Source organism: Psammomys obesus, unplaced genomic scaffold (assembly GCF_907164565.1).
Source record: "Psammomys obesus unplaced genomic scaffold, mPsaObe1.curated_primary_1811, whole genome shotgun sequence".
Taxonomy (NCBI): Eukaryota; Metazoa; Chordata; class Mammalia; order Rodentia; family Muridae; genus Psammomys; species Psammomys obesus.
The window spans coordinates 6870281-6895104 of NW_026596125.1; the positions used below are offsets into that span (position 1 = coordinate 6870281).

The 24824-nt window shown below is 40.6% G+C and overlaps 3 protein-coding genes across 3 annotated transcripts in view; 2 read left to right on the forward strand and 1 right to left on the reverse strand.

Annotated features, from left to right (window-relative positions):
* Taf5 (TATA-box binding protein associated factor 5) overlaps window positions 1-10148 on the forward strand; it is a 15318-nt gene extending 5170 nt beyond the window's left edge. Inside the window, exons 3-11 of the mRNA XM_055591646.1 lie at window positions 1639-1954; window positions 2557-2720; window positions 2818-2953; window positions 3906-4026; window positions 5350-5479; window positions 7157-7321; window positions 8404-8581; window positions 8740-8917; window positions 9095-10148. Coding sequence (XP_055447621.1) covers window positions 1639-1954; window positions 2557-2720; window positions 2818-2953; window positions 3906-4026; window positions 5350-5479; window positions 7157-7321; window positions 8404-8581; window positions 8740-8917; window positions 9095-9312 — 1606 coding nt within the window. The 3' untranslated portion in view covers window positions 9313-10148. The remainder of the gene's footprint in view (window positions 1-1638; window positions 1955-2556; window positions 2721-2817; window positions 2954-3905; window positions 4027-5349; window positions 5480-7156; window positions 7322-8403; window positions 8582-8739; window positions 8918-9094) is intronic.
* Atp5mk (ATP synthase membrane subunit k) lies at window positions 10133-18844 on the reverse strand. The gene is made up of 4 exons (XM_055591647.1): window positions 18731-18844; window positions 12759-12854; window positions 12579-12671; window positions 10133-10238 (listed from the first exon to the last, which is right to left on the reverse strand). Exons 2-3 carry the CDS (start codon window positions 12843-12845, stop codon window positions 12582-12584), a joined length of 177 nt encoding a protein of 58 aa, XP_055447622.1. The 5' UTR covers window positions 12846-12854; window positions 18731-18844; the 3' UTR covers window positions 10133-10238; window positions 12579-12581.
* Window positions 18845-18956: 112 nt separating this feature from the next.
* Pdcd11 (programmed cell death 11) overlaps window positions 18957-24824 on the forward strand; it is a 44225-nt gene continuing 38357 nt past the window's right edge. The window contains exons 1-4 of the mRNA XM_055591477.1: window positions 18957-19021; window positions 20598-20716; window positions 21641-21772; window positions 23274-23441. Of these exons, the coding sequence (XP_055447452.1) occupies window positions 20615-20716; window positions 21641-21772; window positions 23274-23441 (402 nt within the window). The 5' untranslated portion in view covers window positions 18957-19021; window positions 20598-20614. The remainder of the gene's footprint in view (window positions 19022-20597; window positions 20717-21640; window positions 21773-23273; window positions 23442-24824) is intronic.

Sequence of the window (24824 nt, forward strand, 5' to 3'; positions counted from 1 at the left end):
AACTGTGCCCAGCATGGTGGCATATACCTTTAATTCTGGCACTTGGGAGGCAGAGGCAGGTGGATTTCTTGAGTTCGAGGCCAGCCTGATCCATAGGGCGAGTTCCAGGACAGCCAGGGCTACACAAAGAAAGCCTGCATCAAAACCAAAAGAACAACAAACACCTAATACCTCCAATATTGGATGGCCAGTAGTCACTCTGTCCTTCTATAATGTAACCCCTGTTTTCCTCATATAAAAGCTGAGAGGGGAACTAGAGCCATACATTGGCTTGAGGAGCTCCACCATTTAACAACCAAGTATAAGATATAGAAAAGGAAACAGTAGTGAAATAGGAAGAAATCCTGAAAGGTGCCGAGTTACAGATGTCAAGGATGCAGTGTTGAATTGACTGAAGGGGACCTCTTCAGTGCAAGCAATAGAGCTTGAAGCCAGGACTTGTCAGGTAAAAATGATGGTGATAGGGGAACAGGAGAACTCTTACAAAGCTATTATATTCATTTATTATGCTCAGATTCCCAGTTGAAGGCACAGAAAGCAGACTAGCTCATCTCCCCCCAACCCCAGCTGATAAAATTTCTACACTGCAAGCTAAATTCTTAGTACTGCCATCAGTCTTGCTCTTTCAAGTCTCACAGGATAGCCATCTTCCCATGTAGGAAGATGGGCTGTCATAAGGTTCTCTGTTCCCATTACAGGCAGTCTGCTTGGACCCCATGCCCAAGTGACAACAAAACAAACCAAGACTTGTAAAAATAAAAGTATACTTAAACTGTAAGTTATAACCAAGGCTGAAGGCTTTATTTAATTGCCTTGGTAATAGTGAAAATATGAAAGTGCTCATTGTTCAATACCAATATTCTCTAGTTTATCAATATTAAAGTACTGATATTTAGTAAGTCTTAACATAGGAAGTAATTAAAATGTATAGGCTTATGAGAGTTTATGTACTGATTATCTGTGAGGCTGATAAGTACACTGAAGGCACACTATTTTCTACTATGTTTGAAATGATTTTTAATAAAAAGTTTTAAAGAGCGGGGTTTTGAGAAAGCACAAAATTCAGTAAAACAAGGATTCTGATATTTTTATTTATTACCAAAGAGTTGTTTTTATTTATTTATTTTTTGAGACAGGGTTTCTCCATGTAGCTCTGGCTGCACAGCTCTAGCTGTTCCTGGAACTCACTCTGTAGACCAGGCTGGCCTCAAACTCAAGAGATTCGCCTGCCTATGCCTCCGGAGTGCTGGGATTAAAGACACGAACCACCATAGGTCAAAGATGGTTTTCAAAAGAAATACATACTAGTGATGAGTCGTATGTTCCACTCAAATGTTTCATTCACTCTCCTTTATTTCAGAACTTTCTCTTGAAATATTTAGGATACATTTCATTAGAGAAATTAGCCATTTTAGGGGTGATTTTAGAAACTGAATTATAATAATTTTGAACTGTATTACTATTGATCCTGCAGCCTAGGTCAGGGCAATTTATATAGTTACATTATCATATTATTTTATAAATAAATACTTATATATTAATTACAGGTTAGTCTGGGATGGTTTATAAATGTATGAGGAAGAAGCAGATTACCTTAATGACACTTTGAACAATGACTTTTTAAAATCACTGAAACAGGTTCCATGGAGATCAGGAATGTTATTACCAGGATGACCTACGAGTATTATCTAGTCTTACCAAAAAGGAACACATGAAAGGGAATGAAACCATGCTGGACTTTCGAACAAGTAAATTTGTTCTTCGCATTTCCCGTGACTCGTACCAACTCTTGAAGCGGCATCTTCAGGAGAAACAGAACAATCAGATATGGAACATAGTGCAGGAGCACCTCTACATTGACATCTTTGATGGGATGCCTCGCAGTAAGCAGCAGATAGACGCAATGGTGGGAAGCTTGGCAGGAGAGGCTAAACGAGAAGCAAACAAATCAAAGGTACGGGAGCAAACCTGGGACAATGTGATGAGATGGAAATTGTGGGATTTCCATTATATTATCTATACGCTCTTCTTACAGCTGCCTTGGGAATAATCTTACACCGCACGTAAAATGTGTTGTTTTAAGGATTACTGGTGTATGTGAGGATTTGGGAATGCTTGCATGTAATAGAGCCCTAACTACAGCAGCTGAGACAAGCAAGGGTTTTTGTTTTTCTTCCGGGACTGGCATAATAGTTCCAAAGTGCTCTCTGTACTCCTTGGCTTCTAGTTCCTGGCCCACAGTCTTTAGAATGTGGTGAATGTGTGTGTGCGCACACTCACAAATGGCTGCTATAGTATTGCAGCTGAATCCAGGGAGGAATAGGAGGCACAACAAAAGGTTTGCCAAGACAAAAGCCAGGACAACAGGTGGGTTTGTTTGCTTGCTTTTTTATTTTTAATTAAAACAATATGCAATGTACTTCTGTGTATATTTGTTGGCTACAATTCCCTTATGTGGTCATTTATAGCTGTTAGAGAGCCTGAAAAGAGAAATTATTTAACCAAACACGTTGAACAAAAGTTAATTTTAAAAATGTTCATACTTTTGACTTGTAGGTATTTTTTGGTTTATTAAAAGAACCAGAAATTGAGGTTCCTTTGGATGATGAGGATGAAGAAGGAGAAAATGAAGAAGGAAAACCTAAAAAGAAGAAGCCTAAAAAGGATAGTGTGGGATCTAAAAGCAAAAAACAAGATCCCAATGCCCCACCTCAAAACAGGTGGGGAAGAAACTTAAAATAGGGTGAAAGCTGTGTTACAGAAGGTTGAAGTTTATTAATAGTCAAAGAGTGATTCTTAGTCTGTTTTCTCTTATAGAATCCCTCTTCCTGAGTTGAAAGATTCAGACAAACTGGACAAAATAATGAATATGAAAGAAACTACTAAACGAGTGCGCCTTGGGCCAGACTGTTTACCCTCTATATGCTTTTATACATTCCTTAATGCTTACCAGGTTAGTAAAATAATTAGACGTTTCTTCCAGAAGAGTCAGATAACCAAAAAAAAAAAAAAAAAAAAAAAAAAAATGGCGATTTACTACTGGGGAAAAGAAACTAAGATGGAATTTTATTATTTAATATCTTGGCATTATTTAATTTAAAAACAAAGGAAAGCCAGTATGGTGGTGGTGTATGCCTTTAGTTCCAGCAGTTTGGGCGGAGGCAGAGGGGCTCTCTGAGAGTTTGAGGGTAGCCTCGTGTACATAGCAAGTTCCAGGACAGCCAGAGGTACAAAATAGTGAGACCCTGCCTCAAAAAACCAAGCCAAAGAAAGCAAGAGAGAGAGAAATGACACTGGTCAGGATAGGTAGACATCTGATTGTAAAAGCCTTTTAGCATCTTGCGAGAGTGAGAGTCTTGCTTATACTTGACCCTTGATTGATTGCAGCTCTGCTCTTCTAACCTTTGAGGCTGCTCATCTGGTTCATGTCTTGAACTTGGTTTAAGTATTAATAATGTAAAGTTGGCATTTTAGTTGACTTCTTATACTAGACCAGTGAGGATGTATTTAGTAACATACAAAAATGATTAATCTTTACTTTTATTATGCATTCTAAATAGGGCAAAAAAAGCAAGTTGATCACATGTTCTTCATGTATGTGTCTTATTTGAGAATGGAAGTCAGATAATCTTATTTTGGCTCTACTTTTTTGGGGGGGACTTCAAACATGAGAACTGCATGTATATTACTCCTGCTGCTCCTTCTCAGCTCCTCTTGTGTCCCCACATTATGATCTTAATTGTTATTACATATGTATGTATGTATGTAAGTGAATAGTTATATATACAGGTTTGTATTTAACTTCACTCATATGTACATGTGTTCATAGTTGTCAAATGATCTTCCATATGGGAAAAATGCCCATTATTAATTCTATTTTATTTATTTATTTATTTTACTCTCAGGGCCTCACTGCAGTGGATGTCACTGATGATTCTAGTCTGATTGCTGGAGGTTTTGCAGATTCAACTGTCAGAGTGTGGTCTGTGACACCTAAAAAGCTTCGTAGTGTCAAACAAGCATCAGGTAACTGAGAGGACCTTTTGCTATAAACTTGAAATTAGTCTATACCACTTTAATTTTATAGAATGCAGACAGAAAATTGTGATCTTTGCTGAACTGATTTCACTTGAATTCAAGGGTAACATTCTCAGCTGTAACTGGTGGTATAGGCCCATGATTACAAACATTTTAGGAGGAGAGAGGAGAATTGAGAATTCAAGGACTGGGCAGGTGAGGTGGCTCAGCAGGATAAGGCACTTGCTGCCAACCCTGACAACCTGAGTTTTATTTCTGGAAGCCACAAGTGGGAGAGAACTGCCTCCCAGAAGTTGTCTTCTGCCTCCCTGCATGTGCTAGGCATCCACATATACACATACATTAAATATTTTCTAAAAAGAGAGTGAGTTCAAGGTCTGCCTGGATTGCAGAGCGAATTCAAAGCCAGCCTGTAAGCTTAGACAAAGTGTCTCAAAGCAACAACAACAACAAAAAAACACCAAAGCAAAATAATATTTCCAATAGTGAAAGTGCCTGTACATTTTAAGGGAACTTTAGTGAGGGCTGGCAGGGTAACTCAGCAGGTAAAGGCAAATACTACCAGACCTGATAGCCTGAGTTCAATGTCCACGACCCACATGATTGAAGAGAACTGACCCTACAAGTTATTCTCTGACATCTACATGCGTGTGCTGGCATGCATGCTCAAATTCACATTCATACAAGGGCTGAGGCAGAAGGATCACTGTAAGTTCAAAGTAGCCTAAGCTACATAGTGAAGACCCTGTCTCAAAAATCAAACCAAGGGGCTGGATAGATGCTGATGACCCAGTTGAAAGCACTGCATGTTGTTGCAGAGGACCTGGGTTAGATTCCCACCACCATAGTGGCTCATAACCAGTCATCACTCTAGTTCCAGTCATCACCCAACCCATACATGTGGTACATTCACATCCATGCAGGTAAACATCGACACACATAAAATTAATCAAAACAAAAACAAAGGCAAAACAAAAAACCCAAACCTCTAATAAGGTCAGGATTTTAAAAGCTTTCTGTTATTTTTCCTAAAACATACATTAAAATTGTTTTAGGATTTTTATAGCTTCATTTTTACGAAACAGCATGGTAGGCAGACTAAAGAATCAGAACTGGTTTTCATAGTGAATAACTGTGTGGTGTAGCAGATTAACTGAAGACTCATTTTCTTATGTACAAGGGGATGTATCACTGACTTCAGCTTTAGCATAGTGTTGGTACATAGGGAGAAATGTTGAAATCTTAGTTCTGAACTATGATGGATTGCCATACACTGAATGCACCTAAAATAATATTTCTGGACCTTTTTAGATCTTAGTCTTATAGACAAAGAATCAGATGATGTCTTAGAAAGAATCATGGATGAGAAAACTGCAAGTGAGTTGAAGATTTTGTATGGTCACAGTGGGCCTGTCTATGGAGCCAGCTTCAGTCCGGATAGGTAAAATACAAACAAAATTAATGCTGATAAACAGTATTGAGATTTAAAAGTAAACTGCGGTAAATAAAATGCAAATGTCTAGACACTTTTTAGAAAAACATCATGGTTGCCCGTAGTTAAGTATCTTTTGGCATCTTACCATTTGCTAATTTATTTTGGGGTACTGGAATATAAAATAGCAACTAAGTATACACTGAATTTACAGAATCAAGGTACACATTCAGGGCTCACTGGTTTCAAGGTTTAGCTGTATCTTTGAATATGGAGATTGAACTGCTTGGGTTCTTGATTGTTCTTGGATTGGTACTTCATAAATTTTAAGAGAAATCATACTAATGGCATTAATAGCTATCAACTGAAGCATTAGCTTTCTGTAATGGAAATAATGAATAAAGCTGGGTGTTGTGGTAAGTGCCTGCAATCCTTAGACAGTAATACTAATATTCTGGACACTAGGGTACTTTGAATTGTGGTTCAAGGTCATCTGGGCATCATGGCCAGACCATGTTTTGAAATAATAGCACCATATGTATTGAGGTGTTTTTTGAGTTTCATTTCTTTTTGCAAAAATGGCTGGGAGAGGGTATTTTCACCCATACTATCATCTGTATTCTGCTTAGATAGTAGTTTTCATTGAGTTTTTGAGATCTTGAGAATTAAAAAAAAGTTTTTTATAGGATTTAGCCAAATGTTACGTTTTGCTTGAAGAGAATGTCTGATTTCAGTGAAAACTGTTGGCTTTTATTTATCCCTGAAAAGGTAGAACATTAGCATTCTGCATGTGAGGAGTGTCCTGGTTGAATGTAGGGCCTCAAGCACATGCTAGACACCCACTCTACTACTGAGCTATACCCCACTTCTTTTTCCTTTTTTAAATATAGCCCATGCGGATGGGAAATAACATATCCCAAACTGGTACACCTCATTTCAAGACTGTCTTGATAGTCATTATTATAATTAATATTAGTTTGTTGTTGTTTTGGAACAGGGTCTCCCACTGTAGCCCAGACTAGCCTTGAATTTGCAGCAAGCCTCCTGCCTCAATCTCCCAGATTCTGAGATTACACGAGCCCCTCTCCATAGTCTCCATCATTATTATATATATATATATAATATTATATATATATATTATATATATATATATCTTTATACAGTAGGTGTTCAGGATATAGTATGACAATATATCATTTTAACATTAGTTTAATACTTTTAGCTCTTGGTATCTACTGTGAATTCTAAGAATAAATAAAGAGGTAGGGATGAGCTATCTGAGTGGGTAAACTACTTGTCATGCAAGTCTGGAGACTAGAGTTTGGCTCCCCATAACCCACATAAATGCTGGACTGGCATGGCAGCCCTTGTGTCATCCCAGTACTGTGGAGCTGGGATCTCTGACGAAGCTTGACAAGCTCTGGGAGATTGATCAAAGAAGACACCTGAATGTGCCCATACATACTGCATACCACACATACAGATGAGAGGGCTAAGGATGTATAGCTCAGTGGCAGAATGCCTGCCTGCCATGTGCAAGGCCGTGTTCAGTCCTGAGCACTCTGTGCACTCCTGTGCATGTGTGTGCATACACAAAGACAAGTGCGTGTCATTTGCTCAAGTGCGAAAATGAGAATGACAGGTAACCGGTTGTTCTGGGAGTCAAACATCACCTTTTTTCCTCAGGAACTATCTGCTCTCCTCTTCAGAGGACGGAACTGTTAGACTCTGGAGCCTTCAGACGTTTACTTGCTTGGTGGGATATAAAGGACACAACTATCCAGTATGGGACACACAGTTTTCTCCGTATGGATATTATTTTGTGTCAGGAGGCCATGACCGAGTAGCTCGGTAAGAACACTGATCTAACAGGGTTATTCACTCAGTATAACCGTTTCTTATGGGAATACCAAGTCTAGCAAATCTCATTTTCATACTATTCATAGGATTAACTTTTTGAGAAGATAAGTAGTCATAGCTATAGTTTGAAAAATGAATGTGAGAGTATTACTCTCCCTCCCATGTCTACACCAATAGCCCTGCTTTAATATAACACATTCCCCACACCTCAGATGTGTCTTGTTTTTTCCATTACCGCTGGTACCTTTATGTCTCCTGTTACTCTAAAGTCCCCACTGACGTAATTCTTGTCGTTGTCCAAACTACAGGAAGATGGTTTTCTGTGCATGAGGAGTGGGAAGGAAGGTGGGTATACAAAGAATTAAGAATTTACATGCAGGCTAGAGAGATGGCTCAATCGTTAAGAGTGCTGGCTACTCTTCCAGAGGACCCAGGTTCATTTCCTGGCACCTGCATAGCAACTCACAACTGTCTGTAACTCCAGTTCTTGGGTTTCTGACACCCTTACATAGACATGTATAGAGGCAAAACATCAATGCCCATAAAATAAAGTTGCATGCCTTTAATCTCAATACTTGGGAGGCAGAGGCAGGTAGATCTCTGTAAATTTGAGGCCAGCCTGGTCTACAAAACGAGTTCCAGGATAGTTAGGGCTACACACAGAAAAATCCTGTATTGAAAAAACAAAAGAGAATTTACATGTCTATAATCCCAGCATTCTGGAACAGGGCAGGATGGTACATGTTTTCAAGGCCAGCCTAATCTACATAGTGAATTCCAGGACAGCTAAGGCTGCATAATGAGACCCTGCTCAAATAAAACAAAACAAACCCAAACCTAACAGCACTCTGGGATGTGGAGACAGGACAATAAATTCAAAGACAGTTTGGGCTACGTGAGACATTATCTCAAAACAGAAAATGTTAGTTCCAATCTATTATCGTTCCTTCAGGTAGATGACAAGGAGGAACCGTTTGGAATTGAATTTCACCTGGATATACCTATATTTTGGGTTAAATTTTGCTACTTCAATTAATTACTATTATTTCTTAATTTCCATGAACTTATAAAAGGCTTTGGGCTACAGATCACTATCAGCCTTTAAGGATATTTGCTGGCCATCTAGCTGATGTGAATTGCACTAGATTTCATCCAAATTCGAACTATGTTGCTACGGGCTCTGCAGACAGAACTGTGCGGCTCTGGGATGTCCTCAATGGTAACTGTGTAAGGATCTTCACTGGACACAAGGTATTTTACACTTTATTTTATTCCAGCACACAGATGCTTTTAAAGTCAAAATATATAACCAATAGCATAAACACTTTAAAGATAACACTCATGATACTAAATTACAATTCTTTCTTGGCGGTATCAGAGATACTAAACCCGACTCTGATCTTTTCTAGGGACCAATTCATTCCTTGACATTTTCTCCCAATGGGAGATTCCTGGCTACGGGAGCAACAGATGGCAGAGTACTTCTTTGGGATATTGGACATGGCTTGATGGTTGGAGAATTAAAAGGCCACACTGATACAGTGTGTTCACTTAGGTTTAGTAGAGATGGTGAAATTCTGGCATCAGGTAAATTATTTTAATGGCTTTGGGGTAAAGGTTTAGTTTTCATAAAAAACAAACAAACAAACAAACAAACAAAAAAAACCAAACAGAAAACCCACAGTAAACACAAAGTATACAAAGGAAAATACCACGCTGGTTGTGATAGATACACACTAACAGTTTTCTTTGGCTTTCTTTTAGGGTCAATGGATAATACAGTCCGGTTATGGGATGCCATCAAAGCATTTGAAGATTTAGAGACTGATGACTTTACTACAGCCACTGGGCATATAAATCTACCTGAAAATTCCCAGGAGTTATTATTGGGTACATATATGACCAAATCAACACCAGTTGTACATCTACATTTTACTCGAAGAAACTTGGTTCTAGCTGCAGGAGCTTACAGTCCGCAATAAACCAACGGTATTAGAGACCTTTTGGAAGCTACTGTTTGGAAAAGGGAGACTAAAAGCAAATACCTCAGTGATTAGTATTTAAGCTACAAAGAATGTTTTTGTCTACATGGATCTGGAAGTATGCTGCTTGGAAAATCTGAACAGGACAGTTCCACGTTTCTATAGCAACCACATTTAACTAATTTCCGTTAGTTGAATAAGAGGTATTATGTTCATGGAGGGACATTTATGGTGCTTTGGATTGTGTGGAAACTATGCATTTTTCTGTTCAAATGCTATTTTAATTTATTATGTTTAGAAAGGAAATCAATTTGATTCAAACAATTCATTCTGCTTCAAGATTCAAATAAGAAATATACTACCATTTTGAGTAGCTGAAGACTTCTATGAGCATGTGTGTGTCTGCTGTAAAATGAAGTTACTGTACGGCACTCAGGCACTTGTGTTAACCATCCCACTAACGTGCTTTCCTTTTTCTGTGACTAGCGGGATGTATGTAACTGGGTAGGGACTACAGTTCCTAAGACCTGGATGTACCAACCATCCACCAACATCTCAATTCCTACCTTGTAAGTTTTCAGTGCAATCAGATGCTCTACGAACCAGGTGACGAGATTTAGATCCTACTCTACTTCAGCTAACATGGCTACATCTGACCTAGCACACTTGAAGTCAGTCAGACATTTCAGTTGCTTACCTCCAGTACTGAGCCTTGCTTTGGAGAACTAAAAGATATAGACCAAGTTACTGCCAGTTTTTGCCTTTGTTGCATTTTGTACAGTTTTATATTTTTGATATCTTGTAAATAAAGACAACCAGCTTTTCCAGGTTCATAATTTATTGTACAAATTGAGTATTACATGATGAGTTGACATCAGCTTCTTCAGGCATGGGACTTAACAGATGAGATCAGACATTTCAAAATCCTATAAACAAAGCAAAAACAGTTTGACACAAATGTGTTCCACTCTGACAGTCAGTAATTACCACAAATCCCCAAAATAAAATGTAAATTCACTAGATTCTCAAGAGTCAGGGCATGCACACAGCACATACACATCCTTCAGGTTGATATAATGTTCCAGCTTTAACAACTTAAGTAATTGTTGAAACTGCCAACAAATCAGTATAGTCTTAAAAACAAAATCTGGGGGGAAAAAGTGTCGTATACAAAGTAAAAAATCTGTTAGGTTTATGTGTGTGTGTGCCTACCACTTACGTGCTTGGTACCTATGGACATCAGAAGAGGGTATCAGTTCCCCTAGAACTAAGAGTTATGGATGATTGTGAATCAACATGCGCTGGAGACTGAATCCTGGTCTACAAGAGCAACAGGTGCTCTCAACCTCCCAGCTATCTTTCTAGTTGCAAAGTAACATTTAAAATAGCATAAATAGATAACATACGTGCCAGCTACTTAGTTTTCAAGATACAACTTTTATGGGGCTGCTACCACCCTTCTAAAGTTTAGAGTAACTATGTAGAAATTTGGGTAAAGTACTGCCTGTGTACCCGGAGCAAGGCATGCACTGGACCTCACAGTCTCCCAAGTTAAATGCATTTAAGATAGGAAAAGCTTTAAGAGCAGAACAAAAATAAGTGAAAAAGGCATCAGAGCTCTAGCCTTCTGCCTTTCTGCACACTTGCTGCTAAGACAATATTTACTGACTTCCGTATAGATAAAAGAGCATGAGGGGGACCATAAGAAAATACAAAAGGGTTTATTCAGGGAGAGAATCCAGTATTCTATGAAAATGTAAAGCTAGCAATATCCTAGCAAAGATTTACAACTTTATATACTAAAGGTTGGTTACGGTTGGGGTTGTAACTCTGAGGCAGATAGTCCAGCATCTGCTAAGGCCCTGAGTTCAAGTTCGGCTTGTAATTCCTTTTTTTTTTTTTTTTTTTTTTTTTTTTTTAACGTGCATTAGTGTGAAGTATCAGATCTCTTGGAATTGGTGTTACAGACAGTTGTGAGCTGCCACATGGGTGCTGGGAATTGAACCCAGGTCCCTTGGAAGAGTAGACAACGCTCTTAACCACTTAGCCATCTCTTCAGCCCCCTTTTTTCCTTTTAAAAGATTTTTTTATTTTTAATTATGTGTGTTATGTGTGAGAATCCAGGAAAGGGTGTTAGATTACCTGGTACTGGAGTTACAGACAGTTGTGAGCCTCTTGGCATGGGTGCTGGGATCTGAACTTGGGTCCTCTGTTCTTACAGGACTTGATCTTAACCACTGAGCAATCTCTAGCTAATCCCCGCTCCAACCTAGGCATGGTAGCATATGTCTGTAATCCCAAAACCCAGCAGGTTGAGAAAGAGGAACTGCCACACTCTTTTGAGGCCAGTTTGGGCTATAAACAAGTAAGACCCAACCCAAACTAAATTACATAAGCTTCTAGTTGGGCTGGGGAGAAATGAAGAACTGAGTTTGATCCCAAGAATTTATGTTAAACTAACAACAACAACAATAAAAAAAAAAAAAACCAGACGCAGTGGCACATTTGTACTTCCAGCACTCTTCTGTAGAGATGAGAGGCAGAGACAGGACAACTGGCTTGTAAATGCGCATGCCAGCTAGGCTGGGAATGCACAATGGAACAGAAAGCAGAAATGAAGACCTTGCCTCAACAAGGTGGAAAGAGAAGCATCTCCTTAAAGTTGTCCACATACTTCCACATCAGCGTCCTGACTTGGGAGTGTACAAGGACATATGCTCCCAAAAATGGTGTTAAGAAAAATACAAATGATAATAGAACAAAAGGACTTCAACAAAACTCGAGACAATTTTTCTTTAACACACCAATTTAGCAAAAAACAGTCTGAAGTAAAACACTGGCTGAAGTAAAAGATACACCCTCTTACAAAGCTAGGTGTCCCATAATCATTTGGGAAAGCTCTTAAGCCTGAAATTAACACAGCTCAAAACCACTGCTGTAATACCTTTTTTGGGGGGTTTTCTTTTCACAGTGATCCTTCTGCTTCACCCTCCCCTGTGTTGCGGCGCTTACAGGTATAAGACACCACACCCAGTTCCTTGTTCTTGCTCTCTGAATTGCTCTGAAACCAAGTCCAGCTATGTAGTATAAGCTGTTCTTGAATCTGTGATCCTCCTGCCTCTGCCCCCTCACTGTTGGGCTTACCTGTGCACATTATACCCAGTGCTTTCAGGCAAGTAATTTCAGAGTGCCAACAGTTTATAAGGAGAGAGAGAGAAAAAAACTTAAATAACTAAGTTAAAAAATTTTTAATGGTGATTCCTTACCATCTATGTTGCTTTCACAGCTGGAGTTTTTTTAGGCCTTAACTTGAAGTATAAGACCAACAAAGCAATGCCTCCATATGTGGCCAGCACACACTGAGAAAAAAAGAGAGATGTAAATGAAAGCTGTCATATCTCTATTATTCTAAGATATAACTGCTTAAAAATATAATTAATACTTACATTCATTCTACCTGTGAGAGTGTAAGAGTTGAAATACTTTTTAATACCAGTGAACTGGAATTGGGCATCATTTTCTGGACCAGCCATGACTTCAAGCTAAAAAACAACAACAAAACACGATAAATTGATTTGAATGCAATTTATTTTATTTTTATTTATTTGGGTTTTTTTTTTTTTTTTTTTTTTAAACAGGGTTTCTCTGTGTAGCCTGGGCTGTCCTGGACTCAGTTTGTAGACCAGGCTGGCATTGAACTCACAGAAATCTGCCTGCCTCTACATCCCAGAGTGCTGGGATTACAGGTGTGCACTACAGCACCTGGCTATTTTTTGGTTTGTCAAGACAGGTTTCTCTGTCTCGAACAGAGTCCTGGCTGTCCTTTGTAGACCAGGCTGGCTTTGAACTCACAGAGATCAGCCTGCCTCTGCCTCCACCTGGCTTTGGGTGCAATTTATAAGAAAAATAGTTCAGTTTCAAAACCTGTCATCTTTTTTTCTTTTAAAAAATATTTATTTACATAGTATTCTGTCTGCATGTATGCTTATACACCAGAAGAGGGCATGTGATTTCATTATAGATGGTTGTGAGCCACCATGTGGTTGCTAGGAATTGAACTCAGGACCTCTAGAAGAGCAGCCAGTGCTCTTAACCTCTGAGCCATCTCTCCAGCCCCCAAAACCTGTTATCTGTGGTTCAGTTGCCATTGCACTAGCAGAGCCGGTAGGAAAAGCCTAGCTAATAAGGACTGTTAGTAGGCCCTTCACCTAAAAACTCCATAATGGCCAAGCACTCAACATAGGAAGACAAAGAGTTGTTAACTCTGTCTCTGACTCAGGACAGCTTAATGTTTTCATTTGTGGTTCTATCCATACTGTAAACAATCACTTAAAAAAACTTTTTTTGAAATTAATTTTTAAATTAAATGTTTATTTTTTATGTTAATTACAGTTTATTTACTTTGTATCCCAGCTGTAGCCTGCTCCTTCATTCCCTCCCAATCCCACCCTCCCTCATCTCCTCCCTGCCCCTCTCTAAGTCCGCTGAAAGGTGAGGTCCTCCTCCCTTTCCATCTGACCCTAGCTTATCAGGTCTCTTCAAGACTGGCTATAATGTCCTCCTCTGTGGCCTAGCAAGGCTGCTCCTCCCTCGGGTGTGTGTGTGTGTGTGTGTGTGTGGGGGGGTCAAAGAGCCAGCCACTGAGTTCATGTCAGAGAGAGCCCCTGTTCCCCTTACTGAGGAAACCCACTTGGATACCGAGCTGCCATAGGCTATCTCTGAGCAGGAGTTCTAAATTATATCCATATATGGTCCTTGGTTGGAGATTCAGTCTTAGAAAAGACCCCTGTGCCCAGACATATTTGGTCCTTGTGGAGCTCCTGTCCTCTCCAGGTCTTACTAACTCCCCCTTCTTTCATATGATTCCCTGAACTCTGCCCAAGGTTTGGTTATGAGTCTCACCATCAGCTTTGATACTCTGCTGGGTAGAGTCTTTCAGAGGCCCACAAATGGGATGGATATTGGAAGTAGAAGAAAACAAGAAACACTTAAGACCAGTTGAAAAGCCTGGCTTGCCAGCGTATGCCTGCCTGTAATCCCAGCACTTGGGGAGGCAGAGGCAGGCAGAGCTCTGTGAGTTTGAGGCCAGCCTGGTCTACAAAGCAAGTCCAGGACAACCAAAACTACACAGAGAAACCCTGTCTCTAACCCCTCCCCCTCAAACACACAAAGTAACACATATTCTCACAGGTTTTCTTCCTATTAATCACTTAAGGGCTTCCAAGGAAGACAAATCATTTACTAATGATACTGATACCAGGCAGCGGTGGTCTCGGAAGCTGGAATCTACTACCCAAACAGAGGAACTGAGTGTAAACAATGGAGCCAAAAACTCCTGGAAGGAAACTGGCAATTACTTTAACTTGTCTTTGGAAAGGGAAACAAAACGAGAGCCAACATTAGAAAGAAATGTGACATCAGACCCATGTAGCACAAGCCTTTAATCCCTGCCTTAGGAGGCTGAGGCAGGCTAAATTCTGTGAGTTTCAGGCCAGCCTGCTCTTCATGGGAAGTTCTAGGCCAGCTAGGTAAAAGAGGAGACCCAGTATTGCAACAAAACAAAACAAAACAAAACAAAAAAAAAAAAAAAACCCTAACAACAAACCAATATTTAATTATCACACCAACACAGATAAGCTACAAGTAACTGGCCTTAACATTGTATGGTTTAAGCTGGAACAATAACATATATTTAGAATGTCTATTAAATTATATCATGAATATACCCTTCTAGATAGCTGATTGATTTCTTCAAGAATTCAACTTTACTGAAATTATCACAAGGCAGAACTATGTGGTTCGTGAATAATCACTGAACACTCTTCACAGAAATCCATGGGACTGATAAAAAACAAATGCTATTGAAGAAAACTATGTGATCTGTATACCACCATGAAAGAAGGCCCCAGGTGATGTTAAATGTTAAAAATCAACTCTGCTTCTGGGTGTTAAGGGCTTATTAACGGTTCTCAAAGTCTGGTTCCTAGAACAGCAGCATGAGGCCAATGGAAATTTGTTAAAAATGCAGACACTCAGGTCCCTACCACAGACACTGAAATAGAAACCAGTTATCTGTCTTATAAGGCCTCTAAGTAATTTTAACTCTCTCTCTCACAGAGATCCACCTGTCTCTGCCTCTGAGTGCTGGGATCAAAGGTGTGGACCACCACTGCCTGGCTTGCCCTATCTACTTATCTACCTACCTACCTAGGATCTATTTTGTTTCTTCCAAGACAGGGTTTCTCTGTGTTGCCTTGGCTGTTCTGGACTCACTTTGTAGACCAGCCTGGTCTCGACCTCCCAGAGTTCCACCTATTTCTTTTATGTAAGAAATTGCATTTTTAAAAAAAAAAAAGTGACCACACACTGGTGAGATGTGGGGAAAGAGGATCCTTACATACTGCTGATAGGAATGTGAACTTGTGTAGCCACTATGAAAGCCAGTGTGGCGGATTCTCAAACAACTAAAAACAGAACCAGCTATTCCACTCAGGGGATATACTTGAAAGACTAAGCCAGCACACCACAAAGATACTTGCGTATCACTGTTTACTGATAAGACTATTCACAATAGGGAAAAAACTGACACAGATTAGATGCCTATCAACAGATGAGCAGACAAAGAATATGTGGTACATGTATACAGTGGAATTTAATTCAGCCATAAAGAAAAATGAAATTATGATGCAAGCAGGAGAATGGATACAACAGCAGCCCATTGCGTTAAATGAAACAAACCGGACACAAAATACCCATTCTTTTCTCTTGGTACACAAACCATAGATTTAAATATATATCTATAGATGTATGTGTATGCCTATGTTAAGTCGCAAAAGTAGAACTAATTCTGACTATTTGGCTGGAAGCAGGGAACACTAAGGAGTGGGGTAAGGTTGATGGTGGGGACAGTGAAAGAGAAGGATGAAAAATAACAGTAAAATTACATTGTTTGCTAAATTAAAAGAACCAGCAGACACAAATTTAGGAAGTCACAGCAGAATTCAAAACTATTCAAAGTTTTGTGTGTCTGACTGCCTGTCTACCACAACCAAGCCACAGACTCAATAGCAACTTGGACTAGCTGGTGGAGGTCCAGGCAAGATTGGTGAACTGGCTGGTTCTAGATGAAATGGAAGTAGGAGAAAACTAGCATCCCTGTTTACCATTCAAAGTCTTCAGAAGCATTCATGCTCAAAGATTTCACAACAAAATTTGAGATCTTTATTTTGAACACTTTCAGAATGGTTACTGAAACAATGAAGGAAATCTAAACTTCACACACCTTGGTCATTCTAGCCAAAGCAGGAAAATCACCACTAAAAACCAACAACAAAACCTGCATAGGATGTCAAGTTTCCCTTTACTTAACCTACCAAAGCACATTCACTTCATGATGTATTTTTCATGAAGAAGGTTCTCTTGAGAAACCTTTTAGAAAACTAAGTCTTAACTTTGTCTATCCATTAACCTTCCAACTCATTAACTGATAATCTATTACCTTTAGGAGGAAGTGGTGCATAATTGGTCAATATTAAGGTGCTTTTAAGTTTCATGCTACAGGATACTGGAGTAAGGATGATATATTCCAAAGACAACTAATTCTGACTGAAGTAAAAGAATGGTATGGGAACTGGGGTCTTGAAGGACACACCAGAAGCTTAGATAGAAGAATAGCGATGTTGCTGATGAGATAAACAATGGTATTATTATTATTTTCGAGAAAGGGTTTCTCTGTGTAGCCATGACTGTCCTGGAACTCATTCTGTAGACCCAGCTGGCCTTGAACTTAGAGATCTTCCTACCTTGCTGGGAACAAAGGTGTGGGGCACAACCACCTTTGGTTAACAATGGTCATATTAAGACTTAAAACACTTAGTCTGTACCTTCCAATAAACTGTATTGTTTGGGGCAACAAGAGAAGCCTTTGTTAACAATGCCACCCCCTACACACATACAATTTTGTTTGTTTTTGAGACAGAGTTTCTCTGAGTAGCCTTGGTTGTCCTGAACTCCCTTTGCAGGCCAGGCTAACCTTGAACTCAGTGATCCGACTGCCTCTGCCTCCCTGAGCGCTAGGATTAAAAGCATGTGCCACCAAGTCTGGCTAACAATGCCCATTATGGGATTTTTATTTCATTTTTTTCAAAGACAGTGTCTCAACATGTAGCCTCAAATGGCCTTGAACTCAGAGACCTACCTGCCTGCCAGTGTTGGGACTAAAAGCATTAGCCATTCACAATTCACACCTGGCAATTGGAATAAACTAAAAATTGCTCTCCTTGATGCCATATGCAAGTTTTGAGCCATACAATAGTGGGAAAAAAAAAATCACGTAAGACTAATACTTGTGAACCTGTGGTTTAATATTTTTAAAAATGTAATATTGTTAAACAGCAGCCTGTTAGAAAGCTTAAACTGATAAGTTTTGCTTCTGTTTCTAAATAATCCAACAAGTACTATTAAATAGAACCAGTCTCTCCACGATTATGTTCGTGAAATGGGCATTTTATTTAAGTCTTGAGGTGATGTTGCCTTTGCTTCCTAATTGGTTCTTGGATACAGCTAGTTTCCTGTCTTACAATCATCATCTGTAGTGGTGAGATCACCAGGTCTAAGTAAAAGGAGAGACTACTCAAAGGCACCCAGGGACCACAAGCACAACAGCTTCTTGTAGAAGCCCTTCCATTGATTGAATACAGTTCTCAACCTTCCTAATGCTGCGACCCTTTAACACAATTTCTCCTGTTGTGGTGGATCCCAATCCCCACTATAAAATTATTTCCGTTGCTCCTTCACAACTGTAATTTTGCTATGGCTACGAATTGTAATGTAAATATTTTTGGAGAGAGAGGTTTGTAAAAGGGGTCGCGATCCATAGGTTGCAGAACCGCTGGAATATAAACTAAAATCTAATCCGTTTGTCGCGCCCAGGCCTGTAGAGTAGCAAGGGCCACTCCACGTTTACTCTGGCTTTGACAAAGGCTACCGCGCAGTTAAAGGAGGCCTAGTTTCCTGATCACAGCTCAAGAGAAAACAAATCGCTACGGCCACACAGGCCAGACACATAGATTCAGCCAGAGGTGGGCTCAAACGTCAGAATTCTCTCCCAACACTGTATCGCTGGATGACCTTGGGGAGCTCCTCTCTCGACGGGTCTCACCCTCGGTCCACACTGGAAAATGGAACAAACGGCTCTTCGCGAACCGTGCGAGGCTGGGCGAGCTGGTGCTGAGGCTTCCTAGACGCGCCTGGGGCCCCGACCCTCATTTTCCACCAGGGCCTTTCCCATCTCCCACCGTTCCCTCCCCGCAGAAAGTAAACCTCGCGCTGTTCCGGGACGGGAAAAACGGCCAGATTCCCGTCGGCCCTACAAAGCCAAGTCACCGGTTAGCGCAGCCGAGGGGGCTTCCTCACCCACCTTAGCCTAAACCACAGACTCCGCAGCCGATGTCCTTCAACAAACCTAACGACCAGCGCGACCGGACCGGAAGACAGCCCCCTCCCGCACACGACCGCCTGGCCCTGCGACTCGGCCCTCTGCGTGGATTGGCTACAACGCAAAGTCCCGCCCCCCTACTTCCTATCTCAGCCCCGGTCTTATGACGTCATAACGGAAGTAGCCCTGGTCTTGCCTAAGCGTGTGGAAGAGGCGCGTGGGGCTGTCGGCTCCCTGATGTGCGCGCGCGATTTCTTTGGACCCATCCGTGAGGTAGGCAGCCGCGGGAGCGGTGGGCCTGTGACCCGGGAGCTTCGGCGAGGAGGGACGAGAACCCATGGCTCCCACCTCGGCTTTCTGGCCTGGGTCTCTGGGTTTCCTGCTAGGTGGTCTGTCCTCATGCCCCTCTGCGCTAGCAGTTCCTGCAAGCCAGGATTTCCATTTCAGGTACCCTAAGTACCTTCTCCGCACGTAATCGCCAGGCTGGTGCCTCTGTTTCAAATTCTAAAGTGAGAATTAAGAGTTGGATTCCCAGCAGAGGAGACCTCGAGAAATACACGGTTTCTATGAAGCATGCATCCATAACAGATCAAATCCTGAATTTCCTCTCGGTGGTCACGTCTCTCACAATCACGTTCTTACTAAAGTTTTAATCTCAGAACCAACCATCCTGTCTTTCGTCTTCATTTATACGTAGCCCTGGTTCTCATGTTTTTCCTGATATACGTCATTTAAATCCTTATACTTGATTTACTTGCCTTCAGTTCTTTCTTTTTCTGTGCAATCTGTAAACTGGAGAATATTGTTCATTATTCTGTCACTTCCCCCAAGTCTCTGAAGTAGCAAGTAAATACAAAGTACTTATTTTTAATTAAGTATCTTCCACTAAAGAGCCAAATTGTTTCTAAAATGTAACTTGTTATTGTGCTTTATTTCCCTTATGGTTTACTTGAATAATTCAAGTTGTTGTTGTTGTTGTTGTTTTTTAATTTAATCATTGTACAGCCTGATCCCAGTCCTCTCCCTAATAATTCAGTTTTTTAAGAAAGGCCTTTGAACATCTTTTTAATAGGCAAATGGCTGCTGTATTTTGAAGAATAAGCTTTTCCTTGTTTCTGTATTTTTTCATATTTTCTACCGTCACGTTCCTATTTGCTATTATTATTAGTTATTTTTGAGACAGGGTCTCATTATGTAGCCCTGGCTGGTCTGGAACGCACAGAGATAGGCCTGCCTCTGCCTTCCAAGTGCTGGAGTTAAAGGCATGGACCACTAGATCTGGCTTCCTACTTATTTAATATATAGCTCTAAAGCATCGTTCTTATGAAGCTTGCCATCTTTACTGAAGCTTGCCACTTCCTTTTTGTTTATGCTTTGTAATATGATTTGTATTTTAAATTACATATTTTATAAATAATGTGTGTTTGGAAGTAAGAATTTATGTGTTTATATGTGTGTATACATATACATACACAAACCTGATAAATTACGATTTAATTAAATGAACATTTACCAAATTGAACTTATTTTCTGGAAGACAGTGCATAGTGTTTAGTTTGTGGTTTTGAGGCAGACAATGTTGGAAAGATGAAAAATGGATTAACAAGAGTCTGATATATCGACTGTTTCTCTGTGTAGCTCTAGCTGAGACTCTGTAGACCAGGTTGACCTCAGCTGCCTCTTCCGGGATTAAAGCTGGAAGCTCCCACCTCCTGGCAGCATATCAGCTATTTGATCATACTCTTCAGTCCTGTTTAGTGATATTGCTGGACAGTTCTCTTGTCCATTCGTCACATCCTTAATGAATCCTGCCATCAATCCTATGACTTACCATTATTCTTTCCATCAGCTTTAGGAGAACCAAACATGGCAAACTTGGAAGAAAGCTTCCCCCGAGGCGGTACAAGGAAAAGCCACAAATCAGAGAAATCTTCCCAGAAGGCAGTTGAACAAGACAACTTATTTGATGTAAGTGGGATGCTGCTTTGACAGGACCAGAAACGCTCTAGCATCTTCAGGAAGATTGAGCCCCATTTGCAGCAGTTATTTTCCAGTTTGCTTCCCTTTTATGATACTTTTAGAAATCGAACTTTAAAGAGATTCTGCCACCTCAGGCTTCTTTTGAAGCATGGCATTAAGTATTTGACACTGAAGTGCTTTTGTAACTTGTCTTTAGGGAGTCTGTGCCAGTTGGTTAAGGAAAGGGAATATAGGTACTTGATATTGAATTTTGTTTTGTTTATGGTTCTGGGAGTATATCCTTGTGCATGTTAGGCAAGTGCTCTACTCCTGAGCTCCATTGTCCCAGTCCTCATTATTGTGCATTTATTTAAAAGGAGTCGTAGTAAATAAGAGTTTGCGTCGAAATGCAGTCCCATAGAGTAGTTTGTGATCTAGATGCTACAGCAAAGGAAATTGCCTTGGATGTGTGCCTTAAGGTTGGTGCTACAGAATCTCTTGATGTAGGTTTTAGGGTAGAAGTCATTGTTCCATGTGGAGGAACTGAGAGAAGTTATATAGTTAGTTGAAGCTATAAAGCTTGTTGTGGAAGAGCTTTGGAGTTTTACATTACTCTGGACTCCATTTCCATGTACTGTAACACATGGCTTCTCAACTGGGGAAGCCCAGTATTCACCCCATTCAGTAGAGGAGGAACATAAAACATAAAGGTTGGGAAGATGAAGGAGACTTCTCAGAGCATGGGCAAGGGGAACATTGGTGCCTGTATGCTGGGCTTGGGAGTGGAACAGAAATGAAAAGAACGGGGGTGGGGGCGGCTTGGGAAAGTTTGCAGTGACAGGAAAGGTAACGTAACCCCAAATGTGGTAGTGGCTAAGGTTGTGGCTTCTCATCCTTTTGCACCTTTATGGATCTTCCCCCTGCTCCCTTTAGATTTCTACAGAAGAAGAATCCACTAAAAGGAAAAAGAGCCAGAAAGGGCCAGCAAAAACAAAAAAATTAAAAATTGAAAAGAGACAAACCAGCAAATCTGTGAAAGAGAAGTTTGAAATTCTTAATATTGAGGTTCGTTGCTATTTGCTTTTCTTTTTAACATGCTACTTGTTTAAGTTTGTATATGTTCTTCCCTTTTTTCCTTCATTCTTTGCACATATACGTACACATATACACAATTTTATGTTTTTTGTGTCTGTAGGGATTTATGCAAATTATGATAAATGAGCTTTTTTTAAAAAAAAGATATTTGGAGTTTTTTGAGGTAAGGTCCTATGCTGCCCAGGCTCCTGTAGGTAGCCAAGAACCTCCACCTCCCAAGTATAGGGATTACAGGTGTGTGCTGCTGTCTGTATCGAGCCTGCTTCCTTTCTGTCCGGTACCCTCAGTCTTTGTTCACTCAAGTTTGAGTCAGCATCACATAAGCCAGAAGTGGTGGTGCATGCCTGTGATAGTAGCACTTGGTAGCTGGGGTTAGCAGGACCAGAAGCTTAAGGTCATTATTAGTTCCAGACTAGTCTGAGATACACAGGACCCTATCTCAATAAACAAAGCAAATTATGAAAATGTTAGATATGTGTGATTTCGCTTGTGTTTTAGTAGACATTAGAATTGACAGTAACTTTAGCAGTCATTCTAGTTCTTATTTTATTTTTATTGTTTTTGGAGATAGGGTCTCACTCTATAGCCCTTGGTTAGCCTAGAATTCACTATACCGATCAGGCTGTCCATGAATTAATAGAGCTCTTCCTGCCTCTGCCTGCTGAATATGGGATTAAAGGTGTGCCCAATCATACCTGGCCACAACTCATTTGCTTTGTAGATGTGAAATGACATCTGATATGGTGTGGTTTTTATGGTTCTTAAAATTTCATATTATCCCCACTCCCCCAGTATATGTTCATTTAAAAAAAAATAGTTAAACTATTCTGAGAGTAAAGATTAATTAGCTTGCAGAAGTATTTTGTTTTTCAATATGAATATATATATTTTTTGAGACAGGGTTTCTCTGTGTAGCCTTGGCCATGCTGGAACTCACTCTGTAGGTCAGACTGGCCTCAGACTCACAGAGATTCACCTGCCTTTGCCTGCCAAGTGCTGGGATTAAAGGCATGTGCCACTACACCTGGCTTCCTAATACATTTTTAAAAAATTGTTCAACTTGGTGGCAGTTTAGAAAACTGGAGGTTTTATATAAAAATGTGATCTTGGCCCCTCTTGAAAATCAAAGTGCTGACAACAGAAAGCCCGTTTTTCCATTTTTGAGGTCTCAGGGGGCTGTGCTATGGTTGTGCCCTTAGAAGGGACACACACACTCCAGACTGCCAGTGCTTCAGTAGCCTGTCTCGTCACCGTGCTTTCTTGTAGGTGTGGAGTGAGGGTTGCCGGCATACAGTAGAAGGTGAGAGCTCCTTGGTGACGCTGTTTCTCATCACGACCTTTCATGGCGCCTGCATGCATGCGTTCTCCTTTCCTTTATCAAATTCCTCTAGCATCAGTGTGGGGACTGGGAAGCCACAGTCCCCCAGACCTCATCACTGTTGTCCGCCTTACTGTGTGTTTTCCTTTTCAGTCCCTATGTGAGGGAATGCGGATTTTGGGTTGTGTGAAAGAGGTCAGTGAGCTGGAACTGGTGGTCAGTCTTCCCAATGGCCTCCAAGGCTTTGTGCAAGTGACTGAAATCTCTGATGCCTACACTCAGAAGTTGAACGAGCAGGTGGCACAGGAAGAACCTCTTGAGGTAAGGGGTGTCTGGGTGAAACCTGCTCCTGGAATTAGAATAGAGCCAAACAGATGTAGACCCACCACTTTGCCAAATGCTAAGAAAGGAAAGTATGTGTGCCAGGAGAACCATTGTGTTTTTAATCTTTCAGTTTTTGTGTGTATGTGTGTGTATGTGGGTATACACATGTCACAGGACTCACATAGAGCTCAAAGGATAACTTGTGAGATTTAGATCTCTCCTTCCACCCTGTGGGTTCCTGGGAGCCAACACAGGTCCTTAAGGCTTGTTCAGCAAGCATCTGTACCTGCTGAACTATCCTGCTGTATTTTTAAAATAATATAGGGTGTTTTGTTGTTGTTGTTGTTTTGTTTTTTACTTAGTTTAGGGAACCTAGAACACCTCCATAAGGAAGGACCATTGGAGCTGAGGGCTGAAGGATGGTTTTCCAGATAGAGAAAGAAGGGAGATCAAGCGAGTCAGGCTGTTGCAGAGAAGGCAAGTGTTGCTACCATAGGAAGAGCAAGAGGAAGGGCAGTGTAGAAGGAAGCTGGGCAGCTGTATAGAAGCCAGACTACCCATAACTTTACAGACCATCTTAAAGATTGGTTTTAGATGCTATAATCAAAAGGAAGTCTTTGAACTGTTCTCATTGGAGTGGGTGACATGTTGATGGCATAGCAAATAAACTAAAATGGTATGAGTAGTTGCCTCGATCAGTTAGGATGCTACAGCTATTAACCTTGGCACTGATATTGACAGCAGCCTAAGGCCAGGATTTATCAAGGATTGAGGAGGTGAAGCCATGGCCAGAATGATACACTTGATATGGATGGTGAGGCAGAGAGGTGCTGGGGACCAGTTGTAAGCTTCCACTGTGTATGGTTTGATGGGAGAGATGGTTATTCGTCAGCTGCTATTTTCAATTTGAGCTGCACTTGATCCCAGGGGACGGGTGATTGCTGAGTTCCAGAAAATCTGGACTGGAAACAAATATGTGGAACTTGTATAGTTGATGAAGGTGTGAAAGGAAGAAATTACTTCTGGAGATCAAATTAGAGTGAGAAGAGCCTGCAAGACTGAGTCTAGAGCAAATGGTGAACTGAAGAGACTTGCTGTCAGAAGAAGCAGGAGGGCCAGCAGGATAGAAAGGGCAGCGGTTAAATATTTATGTAAGAGAGCAAGGGCCTAACTCAGGTTAATGGATATGCTTAGCATGCATGAGGCCTTGCATTCAGTCCCCAGTACCAATATGTAAATGTCAAGTAATCAAAGGACTACAAAATGGAGGTGGCATGGAGCCTACTGTCTTAGCAGGTAAAATAGAGTGAGAGGAATAGGAAGAATTCTGTGTGATCTAAAGGGAGATGAAATAGAGACAGTAAGTACAGACAACCCTGG

Coding starts and splice junctions, on each gene's coding strand:
- Atp5mk (XM_055591647.1), bottom strand. CDS start 12,845: ATGGCTGGTCCAGAAAATGATGCCCAATTCCAGTTCACTGGTATTAAA. Junction 12,672..12,758: donor CTCTCACAGGTAGAATGAAT/GTAAGTATTAAT, acceptor TTTTTTTCTCAG/TGTGTGCTGGCCACATATGG.